We start from the raw sequence: 18266 nt of genomic DNA on the forward strand, positions 1-18266 counted from the left end.
ATACCTGAGTAGTTCATTTGTAGTAATAAAAGTTCGAACGTCCAATTTGGCCAAAAAAACCTTTATGATTTCCTTCCTGACAAAAATGATTGACTTTGCATATTCAGGCATATAAGCCACTTTTATGTGCCAGCACAGTGCTGGGCACACATTCATCAATTGTGTAATTATAAACTGTAAGGATTAAGAAATGGTAGCAATATACAGTAAATATCTCCTCCTTTATAAAGACACTAGAAGCCAGAAACTTATTCCCATTTCATGGTAGGGAAACAGGTTCAGAAAGAGAAAGTATTTGTCCGAAGTCCCACAGCCAGAGGCAGAACGGAGAACTTGAGCATGCCATGACCTCAGATATTAATGCACGAGACCCTTTACTACACCTCAGGGCTGCTGCCAAGTCATCAGAATGGAGCCAAAGCCACATGTCTAAATAAAGCCTTGCTTCAAGGAGCATGGTCATTTCTCACCTCATCGGTGCTCCCAGCCATGAGAAGGGAGGGTTGTGTTTGATTTCCAAAGAGGACAAGCTTGGTGAGGCCCAGCCAGTGAAGTGTTGGAGCGAAAATCGGAGCCAGATGGGACTTGTGACGGACAAGCACTTCCCCTCAGAGCAACAATCTTCCAGAGCCTCCGCAGGCCCAGACTTCAGCAAAAGGTGGTTAATGAAAGCAGGAATTACAGCTTGCCAATTGGATAAATTAGGAAATTTATTTATATTTCACCATTTAAAAGCCAGAACATTAACAAATTTCACTTTCTGGAAAGTCATCTTATTAGAAATACATGAAGTGCACTTAATACAAGGAAATCCGTTTCTTGGTACCACCAGTGAAATGGACACACTCTCATCCATTCCCTCCAATGACAGCTTTGTCAAATTTCCCTCCAAACTTAGACCTCTCGCTTCAGGGAGGTCAGAGTGAACTTTTTCCAGAAATGACAGTGAAGACACAGACCTTAACATTTGAGCCCTCCCAAACAATATCACTTTAGAAAACATTTCTTTGCCCCCAAAGGGCCCTGTCTTTGCTGGGAACAAGGCATTTGCAGCCCCTACTGGCAGAGGGAGAGGCCCACCACAGCAGTACACACAGGCCCAAAGCACGCGGTCACTTGCAACCTCAGCTACTGACCAGAATAACTTTCCGTGCTCAGTGTAGAGGGGTCTGACACAAAAAAGTGAACCTAAAGCCACAGGCCTTTTGGTCAATCAAAGGTTCTGTTCGTACAGATTAGACTGACAGCTCGTAGCCCTGTATTTATTAATATTCGTGAAACATGGTGAACTTCACGTTTCTTGAGCTATTAACAAAGCAAGCTTCCATTAGACAGTTTCCATCAACAAGTGCTCAGAGGAGACGTGTTTGGCTTCTGAACAGTGTGTCTTGTCAAAAAGAGACAGCAGACTGGGACACTAGATTTCCTATAACTTTGCTTTAGAAGGCAGGTTTTCACACACTGATTTACACGCAGAAACCAGTTTCATAAGGAAGCCATTTGTGACAGAAAAGCAATACTCGGTTTAATCTAAGTTACCAAATAAAAGATAAAATAACTATAATATCCACTGGAGCCCCTAAACGTCTTCCTTCTTATTCATCTGAGGACTCCTTCTCATGCTTCGAAGACAAAAATGTAAGCAGGCTCCCAAAGAGAGAGGTAAACATGACTCAGTCATTTGAAAACACAGCATTAGTCTGAAAATAAGAACCAAAAAGCTACGGCCCTCACACTGCTCTTAGCTGACCCTCCTCCCCGCTTATGGATAATTGGGAGTTTAACTTTCCTAACCTAGAAATACTTATTGTCACTAAAAATGTATGGTTACACCTTATCCTAAAAAGGCACCATGCAGGCATTTAAGACTGAACCAGTTAATTCTAAGGGTGTGCAGGAGTGGTGGGAAAATATCACTAATCAAAACTTCCAGCATCAGATCATGCTAAACCCAGAACATTCACCCTAATAGGCCTTCTGAAACGCTTTCCAAGAGGTAAAACTCCAGCTTTTGGCAACGAACAAGAATTCCCAGAGGACAGAAGGAGCTCTGTCGGCAACTGGACGTACACACGCCTCGGGGACAAGGAGAGGAGATGCTGGTCTCATTTGTGCTATTCATGACCCAGGGAAGCTCCTGGCTGGCTCAGAGGACCTGGGAGACGAACACGAGATGGGAGGAACATGTGTGAAACAAGGACAGGTGGAGAAGCTGGATTCTCGTCTGGAAGAGGAAGCAGAAGCTCCAGGAAGAAGCTGAGGAGCAGTCAGAGACCGGACATGTGACAGAATGAACAGGAGGAAGACCCCAAAGGAAAGGATGGCTCTGACCTGGAGACCTCTTTTCCTGTCAGAAGGGACCCTATGCTAACACCAGAGCTCACAGGTCCGTTGTACATTTAAGGTGTATGAGTCACATGTTCCACGCCTCACACACAATGGAAGCTCTGGAACAGGAGAAGGACAGCGGAGACTGCTCACTGATCGATGATGGAACGCTGCAACACCTGATTCATCATGTCCTCTTCGTCAACATCGTAATCCTGCGGACCAAACACAGACACGCGGCTTCAGCACTGGTTACAGCTGCAAAGACTCACGTTCAGTAGGAGAAGTGGTGCAGCCCGGGGACGTTGGGCTCTAGAGGAGACCGACCCGGGACCGATCCCGGCTCCAGGGTGCAATGCTGGCCACAAAACTGCGGGCAAACTGCTCTCTTGATCTCTCTGTGCCTCTGCTGCCCCAGCCTTATGATGAAAATCCTGATGGCTTCCTCAGACAGGGACTATGAGGACCAGAGGGCACGTGTATGGAGTGGGGCACAGGCCAAGTACTCAAAGGGGAGTACTGGAGTCAAATTTGCCTTTTTGATTCAATGAGGCCAAATTATCTACTTGGGTAGAACTTAGGAACCTTATTCCTCTTCACAGCACTCACAAAAAGGACAGTTATTTTGAAGTCTGAACCTCAGACGCTCTCTTAGACTGAGAATAAATATTTTGTGACAACTTAGGAAAGAGTCACGCTTTCATTCTCAGGTCCTGAAATACAGCCATTAAGACTGAATACTACTCTAAGACCTCACGACATTTATCTGTAAACAAACCGGCCATTTACTTTGAAAAACAGGTGGCCAAATTCACCCATTACTATTATGCCAAGACAACAGTGGGTCCCTTCAAAACCGCTTAGCTCTTGGGAAAGGATACAAGCTGGATGGATGAACACCTTTGGCGAGTGGATGGGTTTTGTTTGACCTCAAGCCCTTTAAAAAAAATATGTGATACTTCCTATGACATTCTGCCTTCCCAGCTTGCTGGGGCAGGTGGAGGAGACAGGCAGTACTAACCCTCTACCTCTACACGCTAACGATCAGCTGGACCGGACGGGCTGGATACCGAACAGCATGCGAATCCTCACGAGGACCACTGCCATTATGGGCCTGGTCCACATGAGCATCTGACCTTTGGGATCCTAAGCCAGGTTCCCTAACAGGTGAAAAACTACACGTATCAAAAAGAAGCAGGAAACATTTTGGGGGAAAAACCCAGGGAGCAAGCTTTCACTATGTCTCACCGCAGATGACTGGCCAGTTCACCTTCTTCAATACCACACAACAAAGGCTCTGGCCACTCACCGGGTTCACGAGTACAGACCACACGGCTGCTGTTCCAGGGAGCCCATCACACCCGTGACAAAACCCAACAATGGGACCCTTAAGAGAAGGGAGATCCTTGCGCTGGTCCCCCAGGGGAAGGATCAGGGCCTGGGCTCCAGACTCACCACGAAAGTGTCATAAGAAAACTGGTGCCGGCGCTGGATGTGCTCTATGAAGTTGGCGCTGCGGTAGTTGGGGTCTCCCCAGGGCATTGAGGCACATATCGGGCAAACCTTTCAACAAAGAAGCACAGTCTTAGGCACCTGACATTTGAGCTCAGCCCTCTGTGGCCTGTATCTGGCCTCCTTTCCTCCAGGACAGCTTTCCTGACACATGGGGTTAGGGCCTGGCCACTCCTTCGTCTGCATGTTTGTATCCCAGAGAACAGTCAGCCTCCTCCTCGGGTCATATGCCAGCTGAGAGTGCATAAAGGCTTTAGGCACGACACCACCCTTTTCTGACCCCCTACTGTGACCAGGCCGTGTGTCAGCCCAGCCACGGCCTAGACTCTGGCTGTCTGACCCAGCAGACAAAATGATCCCAAAGCACCAAGAAAACCCAGGAAACGACAAACCGTATCTTAAGGAAGTAAAACACACCCTTCTGTGCTATTTTTACAAAGTCAAAGCTTAGAAGAGAGGGTTGAGGCTGAAAAGCCCTGATGTAAGAAGTCAATGTGGGCTTTGAAAATAGGGAGGTATCTGGAAGGACAAAGCGAACATGAAAGGGTGCTCTGGCAGCGGCACAGAGGAGAAGCCAGGGGGCAGCAGGACAGGCCAACAGCCAGGTGATCAGTCTGCTTAGAACACAAAATTCAGATACGGAAAGAGAGGAGCTGGGCTGGGGGGAGCAGCAGGGCTAAGTGGTCGGCTTGGAAATGGAACCCCACTGTTTATAAGGAAGATGGGGTGACGAAAGGGGCTGGCAAGAGATCAGTCCAAAACAGTGGAAGACTCCTTTGTGGAAGGAGCTGGGCTGGAAGCTGCAGCTATGGGGCTAGAAGGTGGGTCAGGTCCAGAGACTAAGCAGGAGATGGCTTCCAATGGGAAGGGCTGAAACATTAACAGGTAAGAAGTCTATAGATGGAAAGGAGACAGAACAGAGGGCCAACAGCTGGTGGAAAGAGAGGTTTCAACAGAGACAAAAGAACCAGAGGGATTTCAGAAAGCCGAAAGAGGGGGGAAAGGAGAAAAGTAGGCTGCAGTACCAGAAACCACAGAGTACTCTAGCACTACCAAGTTTATGAGTGCACTTGACCTTTAACCAAATTAACCCAGATCGAAGGCAATATTTTATAAACACAGGCAAAGATGTGCTAAAAATTTATGTCTGGGGGCACCTGGGTGGCTCAGTGTAGTTAAGCCTTTGCCTTTGGCTCAGGTCATGATCCCAGGGTCCTGGGATTGAGTCCCGCATCAGGCTCTCTGCTCAGCTGGGAGCCTGCTTCCACCTCCCTCTCTGCCTGCCTCTGCCCACTTGTGATCTATGCCAGTCAAATAAATAAATAAAATCTTTAAAAAAAAAAAAAATGTATGTCTGCACTGTAAAACTTAGCGTGCAACAGAACTTCCAACCTACAGAAAAGCAGGTAATACTTTGATGACCCATCCCTTATCCCCAACACCTAGATTTTAGTTTGGCACACTTATTTGACAAAAAATGAGGTATTTCAAAGAAAGACACAAAAAAATAAATAAATAAATAAAAATTAAAATTAAAAAAAAAAAAGAAAGAAAGACGCGCTATCTCATCCGGGTTCCAGTACTGGCTCTGCAGCTAACCAGCTTTACAACACAGTCAAGCCACTTGGCTTGGACAGCACACAAACTTCTTCGTTTATTCCCTTCTAAAAACTATGGGGCAGGATGGCAGTAGGAAATGAATTCCAGTCTCTACACTTTACTTCACATCGTTATCATTCTTATAATTACCAAAATAGTTAAGATTGTCTGGCAAACTTTAACAGAAAATGTGCAGAGGGGACAGGTGGGTAGTGTTTGTGTGTCTCTTCACACTTGCTTTTGAGTGATCAGTCATTAAGAATCACAACTAGGGGGACGCCTGGGTGGCTCGGTGGGTTAGGCCGCTGCCTTCGGCTCAGGTCATGATCCCAGGGTCCTGGGATCGAGCCCCGCATCGGGCTCTCTGCTCACCCGGGAGCCTGCTTCCTTCTCTCTCTCTCTCTGCCTGCTTGTGATCTCTCTCTGTCAAATAAATAAAAAAATCTAAAAAAAAAAAAAAAAAGAATCACAACTAAAGGGGCGCCTGGGTGGCTCAGTGGGTTAAAGCCTCTGCCTTAGGCTCAGGTCATGATCTCAGGGTCCTGGATCGAGCCCCACATTGGGCTCTGTGTTCAGCAGGGAGCCTGCTTCCCCCTCTCTCTTTGCCTGCCTCTCTGCCTACTTGTGACCTGTCAAATAAATACAATCTTTAAAAAAAAAGAATCACAACTAAAACATCTTTTTTTTTTTTTTAAGTATTGTCTCACCTTTTTTTTTTTTTTTTAAAGATTTTATTTATTTATTTGACAGACGAAGATCACAAGTAGGCAGAGAAGCAGGCAGAGAGAGAGGAGGAAGCAAGCTTCCCACCGAGCAGAAAGCCTGACGCGGGGCTCGATCCCAGGACCTGGGATCATGACCTGAGCCGAAGGTAGAGGCTTTAACCCACTGAGCCACCCAGGCACCCCACAACTAAAACATCTTGAAGAAAGAGCTGAAACCCTGGCTTCAGGTATTTTTCACAGAACATAACTCTTATCTTGCCCACTGTGGGCAAAGAATGCACACTGCGAAGCTACTCTGGCATCACAGAGAAACAGCAGGTTCGACGCCCATTTCAGGTTGCCATCTGCCTACAGAAATTTCCAAAGTCATCTATGTAATAAAGATATAAATGTCAGAAAGACAAATATTAGCATCAAGTGGTGAGGCTGTTTATTTTTGAGAACAATCAATTCTCTGTGCATGATCTCTCATGAGAGGCTGGCAGGTCACCGTAGTGTGGAGTTTCAGTTTTAGATCAGGTTTACCTCTATTAAATAAAAATGGCAAATGGCAACATAATGCATTTACTATATCCAAACAGAATAAAATGCAAGAATGTAAAGAAATACTGGGAACTAATGATATCGAAGGGAGCCGGAAAACTAGGGGGAACGGGCTAGAGAGACACTTTTTACCATGAATGAACTACACACAAAGAAAATGTATTTTAAAAATTGTGAAGATGGGGTGGTGGTGTCTGGTGGCTCAGTCAGTCAAGTGTCTGTCTGCTTTTGGCTCAGGTCATGATCCCAGGGTCCTGGGATCAAGCCCTCTCCCTCTCCCTCTGCAGCTCCCCCTGCTTGTGCATCCACCCTGTGTCAAATAAATAAATAAAATCTTAAGAAGAAAAAAAAAATGCAAAGAGGTGACAGAAAGCAAGGACTCAATTAAGTCAGCTGGGACCACAGAGAACATGACTCAGCAGGGGTGGAGGCTGAATCTGGAGGGCAGAAAAAAACGGGTTCAAAGAGCAGCAGCTGGAAAACAACAAGCTTAAGGGAAAAGATCAACTGAACATTATCTAGGGAGAGAACAGATCGAGTATTCCTCTCACCAAGGAGCCAAGGAAGATGGGCATGTCTGCAGGAAAACAAGTCAGGCGTGGGTAGATAGCTAAGCTGAGGTAAGACAAGACACAGGGCAGGGTAAGCTGTGGGAGCAGGGATAACTCTTACTTTGGGCCGGGCCCCCTGCTCAGTCCTCTGGGTGAGCCTAAGAACCCCGGCAGAGCCAGGCTTGGAAAGGAGCCTTTACCTCAACACAAAAAGGAATGTTAGGACAAAGAATAAGGGCTGCAAATTCAAGTGCTCACAGGGGCCAGATTAGTAAGGCACATGAGCAAAGGAGGACAGATGTAAGCCCATCCCATCTAGAGGGGCAGCAACTACTCTAGGCCAGTTGGCTCTTGCCAGAACCTCCAGTTTCTCAAATGCAGAGTATCAAGACAGAAAATCTTCTGGTTTTTAAAGGTTAAAAGGGAAGGTAAAATGTGTATAGTCCAGACATATCCCATAGACTGCCAGTCTGTGACCTCAGGGGTAGATCAGAGCGCTCCTGAGACAGAAGGAGGAAGAAAGAAGAAAGGAATCCGCACCTGATACTCTGAACTCAGTTAAAAGCAGGATTCAGTGTTACCTGGAAAAGATGAGGATGGTTCATGCCAGGAACTTAATCCAAACAGAGTCCCCAGAACAGCTAACAGAGAGCATGTGTGCCTAGCAGCAACAGGGCCTGGCTGAAAATGACTTACAATGACCGAGCCTGCCAGGTTCCCTAGTGAGGAGTGTTGGGAAAAGCAGACAAGAGGGAATTTATCTGTCAAATCTGTCACAGCACAACAGTAAGAACTCAGGGAGCCCCATGTAAAAAGTGGCTGTACTAACTGGAATGTGACCTGGTAAGACTAGAGAAGACCTAATGTATTCTTAAAAAGGTCAGGTGTATCTTAACATTTACAAACAAACAAACAAAAAGAATGCCACCAGGCCTAATCCTATTCACAAAAGCTCATGCACATTCTAAAGTCCATGCACCACCTTTTAAGGCAAGGGAGCTGAAGTGTGACCAAAGAACTAAGTATACAGTTCAGGAGAACAGTCCGAGATAAATGAAAAACTGAGGGCTCCTGGGTGGCTCAGTGGGTTAAAGCCTCTGCCATCAGCTCAGGTCATGATCCCAGGGTTCTGGGATCAAGCCCCGCATCGGGCTCTCTGCTCAGCAGGAGCCTGCTTCCTTTCCTCTCTCTCTGCCTGCCTTTCTGCCTACTTGTGATCTGTCAAATAAATAAATAAAATCTTTAAAAAAATAAATAAATAAATAAATATAAATAAATAAATGAAAAACTGAAAAAAACTATGGAGGAGGCTGTATCAAGACCTAGCTTGTCGGGGCACCTCGGTGGCTCAGTGAGTTGAGCCTCTACCTTCGGCTCAGGTCATGATCTTAGGTCCTGGGATCGAACCCCACCTGGGGCTCTATGCTCAGCAGGGAGCCTGCTTTCCCCACCCCTGCCCACCCCTCTGCCTACTTATGATTTCTCTGTCAAATAAATAAATAAAATCTTGGGCGCCTGGGTGGCTCAGTGGGTTAAGCTGCTGCCTTCGGCTCAGGTCATGATCTCAGGGTCCTGGGATCGAGTTCCGCATAGGGCTCTCTGCTCAGCAGGGAGCCTGCTTCCCTCTCTCTCTCTCTCTGCCTGCCTCTCTGTCTACTTGTGATCTCTGTCTGTCAAATAAACAAATAAAATCTTTAAAATAAATAAATAAAATCTTAAAAAAAAAGACCCAGTCTGTCAATGACATTAAGAGGCAAGGGGGCACCTGGCTGGCTCAAGTCAGTGGAGTGCGTGACTCAATCTCGGGATTGTGAGTTCAAGCTCCGCATTGGGCACAGAGCTTACTTGGGGGGGAAAAGAGGAAGGGGTAATCCTGCTGACATGGACCACATCCAAACATTAAAACAAAACAGAGGGCGCCTGGGTGGCTCAGTGGGTTAAGCCGCTGCCTTCGGCTCAGGTCATGATCTCAGGGTCCTGGGATTGAGTCCCGCATCGGGCTCTCTGCTCAGCAGGGAGCAAATAAATAAATAAAATCTTTAAAAAAAAAAATAAATAAATAAAACAAAACAGAACTACATGCCAGTCTGCGATCAGTCACAAGATTGATAAGCACTTTCCTAACAATTTCATACACATTCTGTTTCTCCACAACTACCAACTACTCTCAAACGGAAAACGGTAGCTTCACAGAGGACAAACCTCACAGACACCAAGGGATCCAAGGGAACATTACCAACCACAGGGCCAACAGACACCATGTGACCCCTGATGTGGCACCCAGAGGACACATGGCTTATGGAATGATGAGAGATCAAACACAAATTGAAGGACATCTTACAAAACAACTGGCTTGTCCTCTTTAAAAATGTCAAGGTAATGTAAGGCGAAGAAAAGCTGAGCACCAGAGACATGACAGCTACACGAAGCACAAAGATCCAGGATTTGGGGGCAGAATACTACTACTATGAAGGATATTACAATTATTAAAATTTCAGGGTATTCCTTTTTTTTTTTTTAAAGTAATCTCTATGGCCAACATGGGGCTTGAACTCACAACCCTGAGAACAGGGGTCACGTGCTCTACCGAGACTAAGCCAGCTAGGGGCCTCTACAACTATTAAAATTTAAACATGAGGACGCCTGGGTGGCTCAGCTGGTTAAGCAGCTGCCTTCAGCTCAGGTCATGATCCCAGCGTCCTGGGATCGAGTCCCTCGTTGGGCTCCTTGCTCGGCAGGGAGCTTGCTTCTCCCTCTGCCTGCCTCTCTGTCTGCCTGTGCTCGCTCGCTCTCTCTCCCTCTATCCCTGACAAATAAATAAATAAAATCTTAAAAAAAAAAAATTTAAACATGAATTTGCTATTCAATTGTGTCAATGTTACATTTCCTGTGACAAACACAAAAATGTGATTTTGTAAGAAAATGTTAGTGTTTCTCTCTCTCTCAAATAAATAAAATAAAATCTTTAAAAAAAAAAAAAAGAAAACGTTATTGTTCTTAGGAGATGACACGCTGAAGTGAGTAGGACCAAAAAGTCATGGTTATCTTTAACTTATTACTTAATGGTTAGCAAAATATATGTACGTACAGAGTATCATTAAGCAAACAGGATAAAATGTTATTAATCCGTGAATCTAGGTGAAGGGCACACAGGCGTTCACTGTACTAATCCTGTCCATTTTTCTGTAAGTTTGACTTTTTTTTCATAAAAAGGAAAACAACAAAACCTAGTTCCTCTTACCACAGATTTGGTATCCGTGCTATGGGATAACTTGCAGTGTTCCACTAGTCCTTCTTGATCAAAGTTCTTCTCGGGACAGTAAGGGCAAGGAAATGTGTAACGGTTTGGGACATTCCTGGAAGATGAAAGGCAGGAAAAAAAAAAACTTCTCTGTGAGTACTTTTCCACACTTTATCCACTGTACCCTCCAAAAAAGGAGCAACATTCAGTGTGTTTTGACAGGGATTCTGACAATTACTTCAGAATCAGGTATCAGGTCAAGTGTTGAAAGTAACAGCAGAGCTAATAAATGAAGTGAGCATTGGAGCCCTCCACACCCCACCCCCAAAACAAAAACTGCCATCAGGTGTAGCCAGGTTAGCAATTATACCTCCACTTTCCCGAACTCCTACAACTAAACCCTTGAACATGCCAAGTGTCCACTGTCCTCATAGCAACAGCTGACCTCTGCCTAAGAGAGTGTTTTGAGTCATTTACCTTGGCTGAAGGGAGGCATCCTTGGTGGTGGCCTTCACACCTTCCATGATGTAATTCTGGTATTTGGAACAGGTAGCCACGTGGGCCCGGATCTTGGATAGTAAAAACTTGGACAGGAAGAATCAGAGCCCACAGGTTAGTCAGGGCCAACAGAGTCCCAAAGCAAGATCAAGTTGAAAACCAGACCTGTACCACCTTGGCAAACAATCTCACCAGACTCCTGGCTATGCTGACAGGATCTGAAAGCACATTTGTTGCAGGGTATTCGTTAACACCAAGGCTGATGTCTGACTGGCCCAAACCAGGACAACTGCTTCCACTCAAAGTAACTCTTCTCGAAGTTTGCTTTTATTCAAGGTATGCCCTCTGCTCACATACTGCAAACCCAGGGAAGATTTCAGTTTTCCACATGGTGTTTAAACTAGTCTCCTCACGGCAAGCCAAGAACCACTTTCATTATGCGCAGCAGTAAAATGTAATCATTTAAGTAAAAGAGATAAAGACCAGCAATTTTAAAGTACAGAATGCCAGATAGTGATAAATGACCTTAAAAAACAAACAAACAAACAAAAACCCCGAAATCTGAGTTTTATTTCTCTTATAAAATCTAGTCTTTGCAAGATGGAAAAAGAGAAAGAAAACCTAGAGGAGAATGCTTCATCGCAGGTGTTCTAAAAGGAAAGAAAAAGCAGAAGGAATGAAGAGGAGAGATAAAGGGAAGATAAACATTTCTGGAGGTTTAGGACACTTGGAAATGCAATACAATCACTAATCTTTAAAAATGGAGAAAAATCAAAAGTATACAGAAAAAAAAAACAAAACCCATCATGCATGCATAAAGTAACGGGTAATTTCATTTTAATATCCTGAGTTTCAAAATTAAAGGAAACCACAAGAAAAAAAGAAAGCTTTGTTATTTGAGCTCTGGCTTACCATAATGCTCCTTTCTGTCTTACCTCCAGCTAAGGAACTTGACTTCAGACCACCAACCAAAGAGCTCCCAATTAAAAGGGATAGGAAACAGTCCTATTCAGAACGATAACCACTTTGTACCTATAGTGCTAAATCACTCTGAAATAAGGAATATCCATTCACGGCCATCCATACTAATGTGGTTAAAGAAATGAAACTGGAATGTCTAGCAAGTGAAGTTTCATTAAGTGAAAAAATTCTTAAAAAGTGAGAAAAAGTTCTAGAATTATATAGTATGCTCCTATTTTGTGAAATTCCTACACAGGTGTTTGTAAAAACCTTACGTGTTATTTGTCAAAGCGCAGAAAATGTTTTGCCCTTCTCAATTAAACCACTTTTCAAGAGGTAATCTCTGGAGTAAGGAACAAACCTACATTATTTTGTGTTTGTACAGTCCAAAATAAACAAAATCATGATTTCAAAACCTGTAGGGCTGTATCTCTTAGGAAATAAAACAGTAGTATTTCTCCTTTATATAGATGGTGAAATAAATACATTTGATTATAATACAGTTATACAAAAGAGCATGGATACATTTCAAATGTTAAGTATTGCTCTTACAATCACATAATTTCATAATGACCTTTATGTCATGATCTCTCCCTATCAAGTACTAAAAAACTTCAAGTATCTTTTATGTCCATAATGATACAGATTGTAACATCTCCCCTTAAACTCACGACAGCAAGTAGCTTTTCTGAGATGCTGATCTCATTTTATATTTTAAAAAATTAAGAATTAGAATCCTACCATTGATACCCATAATGCTTTGGGGAAAGTGGCTCTTTTATAGGGGAAGAAACTGGGATAAGTCACTCCTATGGTTTTCAAAGCTACAATATATAATACACTAAACAAACTCTTAAAAAAACAAAGTAAAACCAATATGGTCACTAAAATGAAACAGCACAGCCATTGCCACTGATAACCAGCATGCATACGTGCTGTTAGTCACCTAGTCAAGCTCTAACTTCAGAAACAACGTGGCAACAGCTCTGCGTTTTACCCCCTCTCGTCACAAAAAGACACCGACTCTTCCATTTGACTTCCACATACATGTTTACGGCAGCCATGGCAAGAAGTCTCTGTGCTCTCAATCTGCCGCTCGAGCTCCGTAGCTCGGACGCCAGGGGCCAGAGCGCTGCGACACACCCCACAGACAGGCTTCTTCGGCTTCAGACATTCCTGCAGGCATGCAGAGCAAAAGCTAGAACAAGACACACAGAGAACCAGCGTCATGCATTGTGGAGACAAGACAACAAAAATGGATCAACTTTTTAAAAGACTCAATGAATAATGGATTATAAAAACATATTGCTCCCTCTTTCTGATTCAGATACTAAGTCCTCCCAGGCCAGAAAGGGGTAAGGGGAGTGTCCTGCCCAAAACACACAGATCCACCAACAGAAACAAACACAAACTGTCAAGACACACAGTGAAAGGTGTTGTGGCACAGTCTTCACACCTTAGCACTGGCCACTGAGGGATCTTGGTGGGGTTTTCTGAACCTCAGCTTCTCCTCTATGAAATGGGGATGGTGGTAGCCACCTCTGGGATTACTGGGATGGAATACATGCAGCAGAGCCTCAGTCCAGTGTCAAGCACCACAAACAGGAGGCACTATCCTTAGAGGTGAAGGCAAAGCTCTATGAGAAGACAAAGACAAGACCACCTCGCTGTGACCCAAGGAGGACAGGGCTGGTATGTCTTCACAGGCAGCGTTCACGAAAGAGCTTTAAAAGAGCTGAGCTGGCAGAGGTAAGTAAGAATATTCCAGACTTAAAAATTCATGAGGCACCTAAGGAAATAAAAGTCTAACCCTTTTCCTCATAAACATCTGGGTAGTAACCCAGATGTTTAAAGATATCAACAAGGCCAAGTCCAAGTTTTAGAAAAATAGCTGAGGTTATCATGGATGAGAGTTGTTAGTTTTCCTTTTTTTTTTTTTTAAGGTGAGAAAAGACAGGAGCCGTGAATTAGAAACTAAGCAGATGGCTAAGGCAAGGAATTCTAATGGCCTAAGGCAACAGAGAATTAATTCAGGAAATGATTCAGAGTGGGAGTCAGTAGGACTTGGGAACTCACTGAATTTGGAGAAGGAAAGTCAAAGAAGGCCAAGTTTCTATCCTGAAAACTATGCAGGGAGTGATGCTGAGTGGTGGTACACAGTGAGAGAGGATAACGCGGCAGGAAAACAGCCTGGCTACATACCCAACAGGTTTAAGATAAGATAACAAAACCCACCAGAACAACTCAGGAAAGCTAACCTGTGCACTGACACATTTTTACTGTTTCTAAGGATTTTCTTCCTTTTTGTCATAAAACCATATGTTAACACTGCCGCACAAAACAAACCAGTCTGGGACAGGATGAGTCTAGTGATTCACCACTGAGAGCACAGTGGAGAAGTAAAGAAAATCCGTGTCTTCTTGATGCCTATATTCCAAAGTGGAGAAAGACACAAATGTTCATTCTGACAGCGATTAAATACAGGAAGGAAATCAAACGAGCAGAGATCAGCCGAGGTGGATGATACTGAGCTTCTTTAAGGAGGCGATATTTGAGCTAAAACCTAAAACTAGGAGGAGACAGTCAGTCACCCAGACCTGGACACAAAGAGTTCCACAAAGAGACTATATATAAAGTACAAAGGGAGTTCTAAAAAGCAGAAAGGGAACCCTCTGGGACCATGATGGGTAGACCACCAGGAGAGGGCAAGTGGTTAGGTTGGAGAGGCAGAAAGGGCCTTGCAGGGACGCCTGGGTGGCTCAGTTGGTTGGACGACTGCCTTCGGCTCAGGGCGTGATCCTGGAGTCCCGGGATCGAGTCCCACATCGGGCTCCCAGCTCCATGGGGAGTCTGCTTCGCTCTCTGACCTTCTCCTCGCTCATGCTCTCTCTCACTGTCTCTCTCTCTCTCAAATAAATAAATAAAATCTAAAAAAAAAAAAAAAAAAAAAAAGAAAGGGCCTTGCAGGCACCATTTATTGTAACTCTTCTCAAAGGCAGATCACAAGAGGAACCCAAGACAGCAGAGGTCCCAGAGAAACCAAGGCCAGCTGGTAGAAAAAAGCAGCTTCATGCCTTTAGGCACACACCAGGCTACAGCTCACTGACCAAACGTTCACAGCCACTTTGTGCCTGAGTCATGCCCACCATGCAAGCCTGCTTTTAAACAGTCCCAGAGTCTTGGGCTTGCTTTTGGTTTCTCTTTCCTTTTTCACAGGTCTTGATCTAGTTCAGCCTTCTCTTGGGCTTCCAGCCACCTGCCCTTCTCCAGCTATATTCCACTTAACTGGAGGGACATAGTCATTCAGGGCCTGAAATAAAGCTATATTCCACTTAATTGGAGGAACATAGTCATTCAGGGCCTGAAATAAAAACTCAATGCCTCACCCAGCAAAAGCTACAATGATGCTGGTTTCCAAGCATGAAAGTTAGCAAAAGGGGGGTGGGAGGTTGGGGTACCAGGTGGTGGGTATTATAGAGGGCACGGCTTGCATGGAGCACTGGGTGTGGTGAAAAAATAATGAATACTGTTTTTCTGAAAATAAATAAATTGGAAAAAAAAAAAGTTAGCAAAAATCTGCCACTAACTAGGCTGAACAAAAAAGCACTTGGCTGGAACTAAGGGGGACTTGTACTGCCCTCACAGAGGTGCACCCATCTGTCTTTCATCAGCACGAACTGATGAACACATGGAACCAGGACGGTGAGTACCGAAAAGAGCCAAGAAACCCAGTACTGCCCCTTGACCTCTGACCTAGGAAAGGTTCATGTGGCTCAAGGAAATCTCAACTTCTGCTGCTCTTCCATTGGTAAACTGTGCCGGGTCAAGCCTCTTTATAAATATTAATTGTGAATGAAATCCAATGAATTAATCCAAAATCAGGTAAGAGTAGTGAGGGCTGAACCAAGGAAAAGATGACTCAATGAGAACACTATCTAGCCTCCACCACCAATTTCTTATGTCATCCATCCATTCATTACCTGATCACTCCCAAACACACCAGTTTGATCCCTATAATACCCTCCCACTGCATACTAAATTTTCACAATAGTTTTAACACTTGTTAGCCTAATTTATCATCAATTCACTGGATTGTAAACTTTGAGGGCAGAATCACCTTGTTTCTTACTATGCCCCAAGAACCTGGCACATGGTGGGCATACAAATATTTTAGTGTGTTGAATGTAAAACTGGAAGATGGAAGCTCAGACACTGTGCCAGGCACTGGGGATACAAAAAGGGGCAACACAGATACGGTCACTGCCCTCATGATCAAGGAAGAAGGGGAGGAAGGAAGTGCCGGGAGTGAAGCAAGGAAGTAATTTAAATAGGAATGATGATAAGGGAAGTTAAACTGGGTCGTGAAGTCCCCGAAAGGATTTGGGGTAGCTGACAGGGGAAGTGCAGATGGGGCAGGAAGTGTTCCAGGCTAACTGAACCGCAAGTGGGAACAGCCTAAAGCTAGAAAGAACTTAGAGTACCTGAAGAAACAAAAAGCAGTCAGTGTGGCTGGGGAGCCCTTACCAGGTGCCAAATTATTTTCTGGGCTGGCAAGGAAACACCTGCAGTTCATCTGGGAAGAGTTAAGACAATGGTGAGTCTGCCCTACGTGAGCTTCAGTCCCCTCACCTGCAAAATGGCTGTCAACCCCCTTCCCCTGCAGTACTGCTGGAGAAGTAAAAATACCTGTGGCCCAGCAGAAGCCTGTTGTGTCTACTCTCCAACAAAGATGTTCTTTTTTTTTTTTTTAAAGATTTTATTTTATTTATTTGTCATAGAGAGAGAAGCGAGAGCAAGCACAGGCAGACAGAGTGGCAGGCAGAGGCAGAGGGAGAAGCAGGCTCCCTGCCAAGCAAGGAGCCCGATGTGGGACTCGATCCCAGGACGCCGGGATCATGACCTGAGCCGAAGGCAGCCGCTCAACCAACTGAGCCACCCAGGCGTCCCAACAAAGATGTTCTAAAACCAATGCCAAGATAATGCCCAAGATAAGCACTGCGGGAGGCCATTGAGGAAAAGCCAACACCCAGCAGCAAGAAGTAGCCACATTTTCTACAGTTCTTTCAGCTTAGGTGTTTTTGTGTCTGATGGAGCAAGGCTAAGATTCAAATCCCGCAACCTGAAGGCATGTAGCCCAGCCCAAAGTCTGTACTGGTCACTTTCACACCCCTCTCCTGTAGCGTCACAACCAATGCATCAGCAACATGCAGGCCCTGGAGGCTCAATTTCAAACAAAATGCAGCGAAGCCCGTACACAGGTAGGAATACTAAAAAGAGCTATCTGCAACTCCCAACCCCTTTCACAGTTAATGGCAGACCGGTGAACTCTATTATCAAGACTTCCCTTTTGTTCTTTTAGTCTAGTTCAGCGTTTTTCCAACTTCAGTGCACATTCGAATTACTTGGTAGAGCTGGATACACGACGCCATACGCGTACCATACTTAGGAGCAATGCCAGATTATTCAAGAGAAACCGTGGCTGTCCACGGTCCAAAGTCCGACTTTATTTTAAGTAAACTCTATGCCCACCGTGGGGCTCGAACTGACGACCCCAAGATCACAAGTCACACGCTCTACCGAATGAGCCGGCCGGGAGCCTCACCAAGGACCCACCTCAGACCCTACCTAATCCCCAGCAGGGTGCGACTCCACTATCACGGGTAAGGAGCCTGACAGGCGCCTGGAACACAGCAGGCGCTCAACAAACCGCGGAATACTTGGAAGTGAGAAGAGTGCCCCGCCGACTTCCACCGACCTTCAGGAGCCCCCGAGGGCCTGGGGAAAAGAACCCTCTAGCCCGGTCCTAGCGCTTCCGCCCCAGACACTCCCCGCCGCACCCCTCCTAATCAGGCTGCCCCGCGACCGGACCCCGGCTCGCCCCTTACACGTGACCGCAGGGCACTTGCACCGGCTTCTCGTACACCTCTAAACACACGGGACACGTAAAACGGCCCAGCGGGTCGGCCTCCGCGGCGGGCCCAGCCAGCTGCGCACCACCCTCACGGTCCTGCTGTTGCGCCGCCATCTTCCTGCCGCGCAGAGCGGCGCAACGGCGGCCGAGAAGGAGGAGGCCAGGGGGGCGGGGCGAGGTACCGGGCTAGCGCGCGCGCTTGGGGCGGGGCTTGCGGCCAGCCGGGGCGGGGCAAAGGCGGGACCCTGGGCGGTGAGGGGCGCTCGGGGCGTGGCTTGTGGAAAGGGCGCGTGGATGGGAGGGGACTTGTGAGTGGGCCACGCCTCCTGTCCCAGTCTCCTCTCCTCCTCCCTAGCCTCCCGCGACTGACGGGAGGAGGGCGAAGCCGCGGGAAATCT

General features: G+C 45.7%; 1 protein-coding gene across 1 annotated transcript; it reads right to left on the reverse strand.

The window, feature by feature from the left end:
- Positions 1–692: 692 nt before the first annotated feature.
- Positions 693–18003, reverse strand: RNF114 (ring finger protein 114). The gene is made up of 6 exons (XM_044262849.1): positions 17843–18003; positions 13005–13155; positions 10977–11083; positions 10500–10614; positions 3784–3891; positions 693–2543 (listed from the first exon to the last, which is right to left on the reverse strand). Exons 1-6 carry the CDS (start codon positions 17980–17982, stop codon positions 2478–2480), a joined length of 687 nt encoding a protein of 228 aa, XP_044118784.1. The 5' UTR covers positions 17983–18003; the 3' UTR covers positions 693–2477.
- Positions 18004–18266: the final 263 nt, after the last annotated feature.

Source organism: Neovison vison, chromosome 8, assembly GCF_020171115.1.
Source record: "Neovison vison isolate M4711 chromosome 8, ASM_NN_V1, whole genome shotgun sequence".
NCBI classification, from domain to species: domain Eukaryota; kingdom Metazoa; phylum Chordata; class Mammalia; order Carnivora; family Mustelidae; genus Neogale; species Neogale vison.

Bases quoted from the DNA above. Each gene is read 5' to 3' on its own strand.
- RNF114 (XM_044262849.1), bottom strand. From the start codon at position 17,982: ATGGCGGCGCAACAGCAGGACCGTGAGGGTGGTGCGCAGCTGGCTGGG. The intron at 11,084-13,004 runs GTATGTGGAAGT...TTCCTGTCCAAG, and splicing joins GCCATGGCTGCCGTAAACAT to TTTTTACTATCCAAGATCCG. The intron at 3,892-10,499 runs GTAAGAGGAACT...CTTTGTTGAAAG, and splicing joins GCACGGATACCAAATCTGTG to GTTTGCCCGATATGTGCCTC.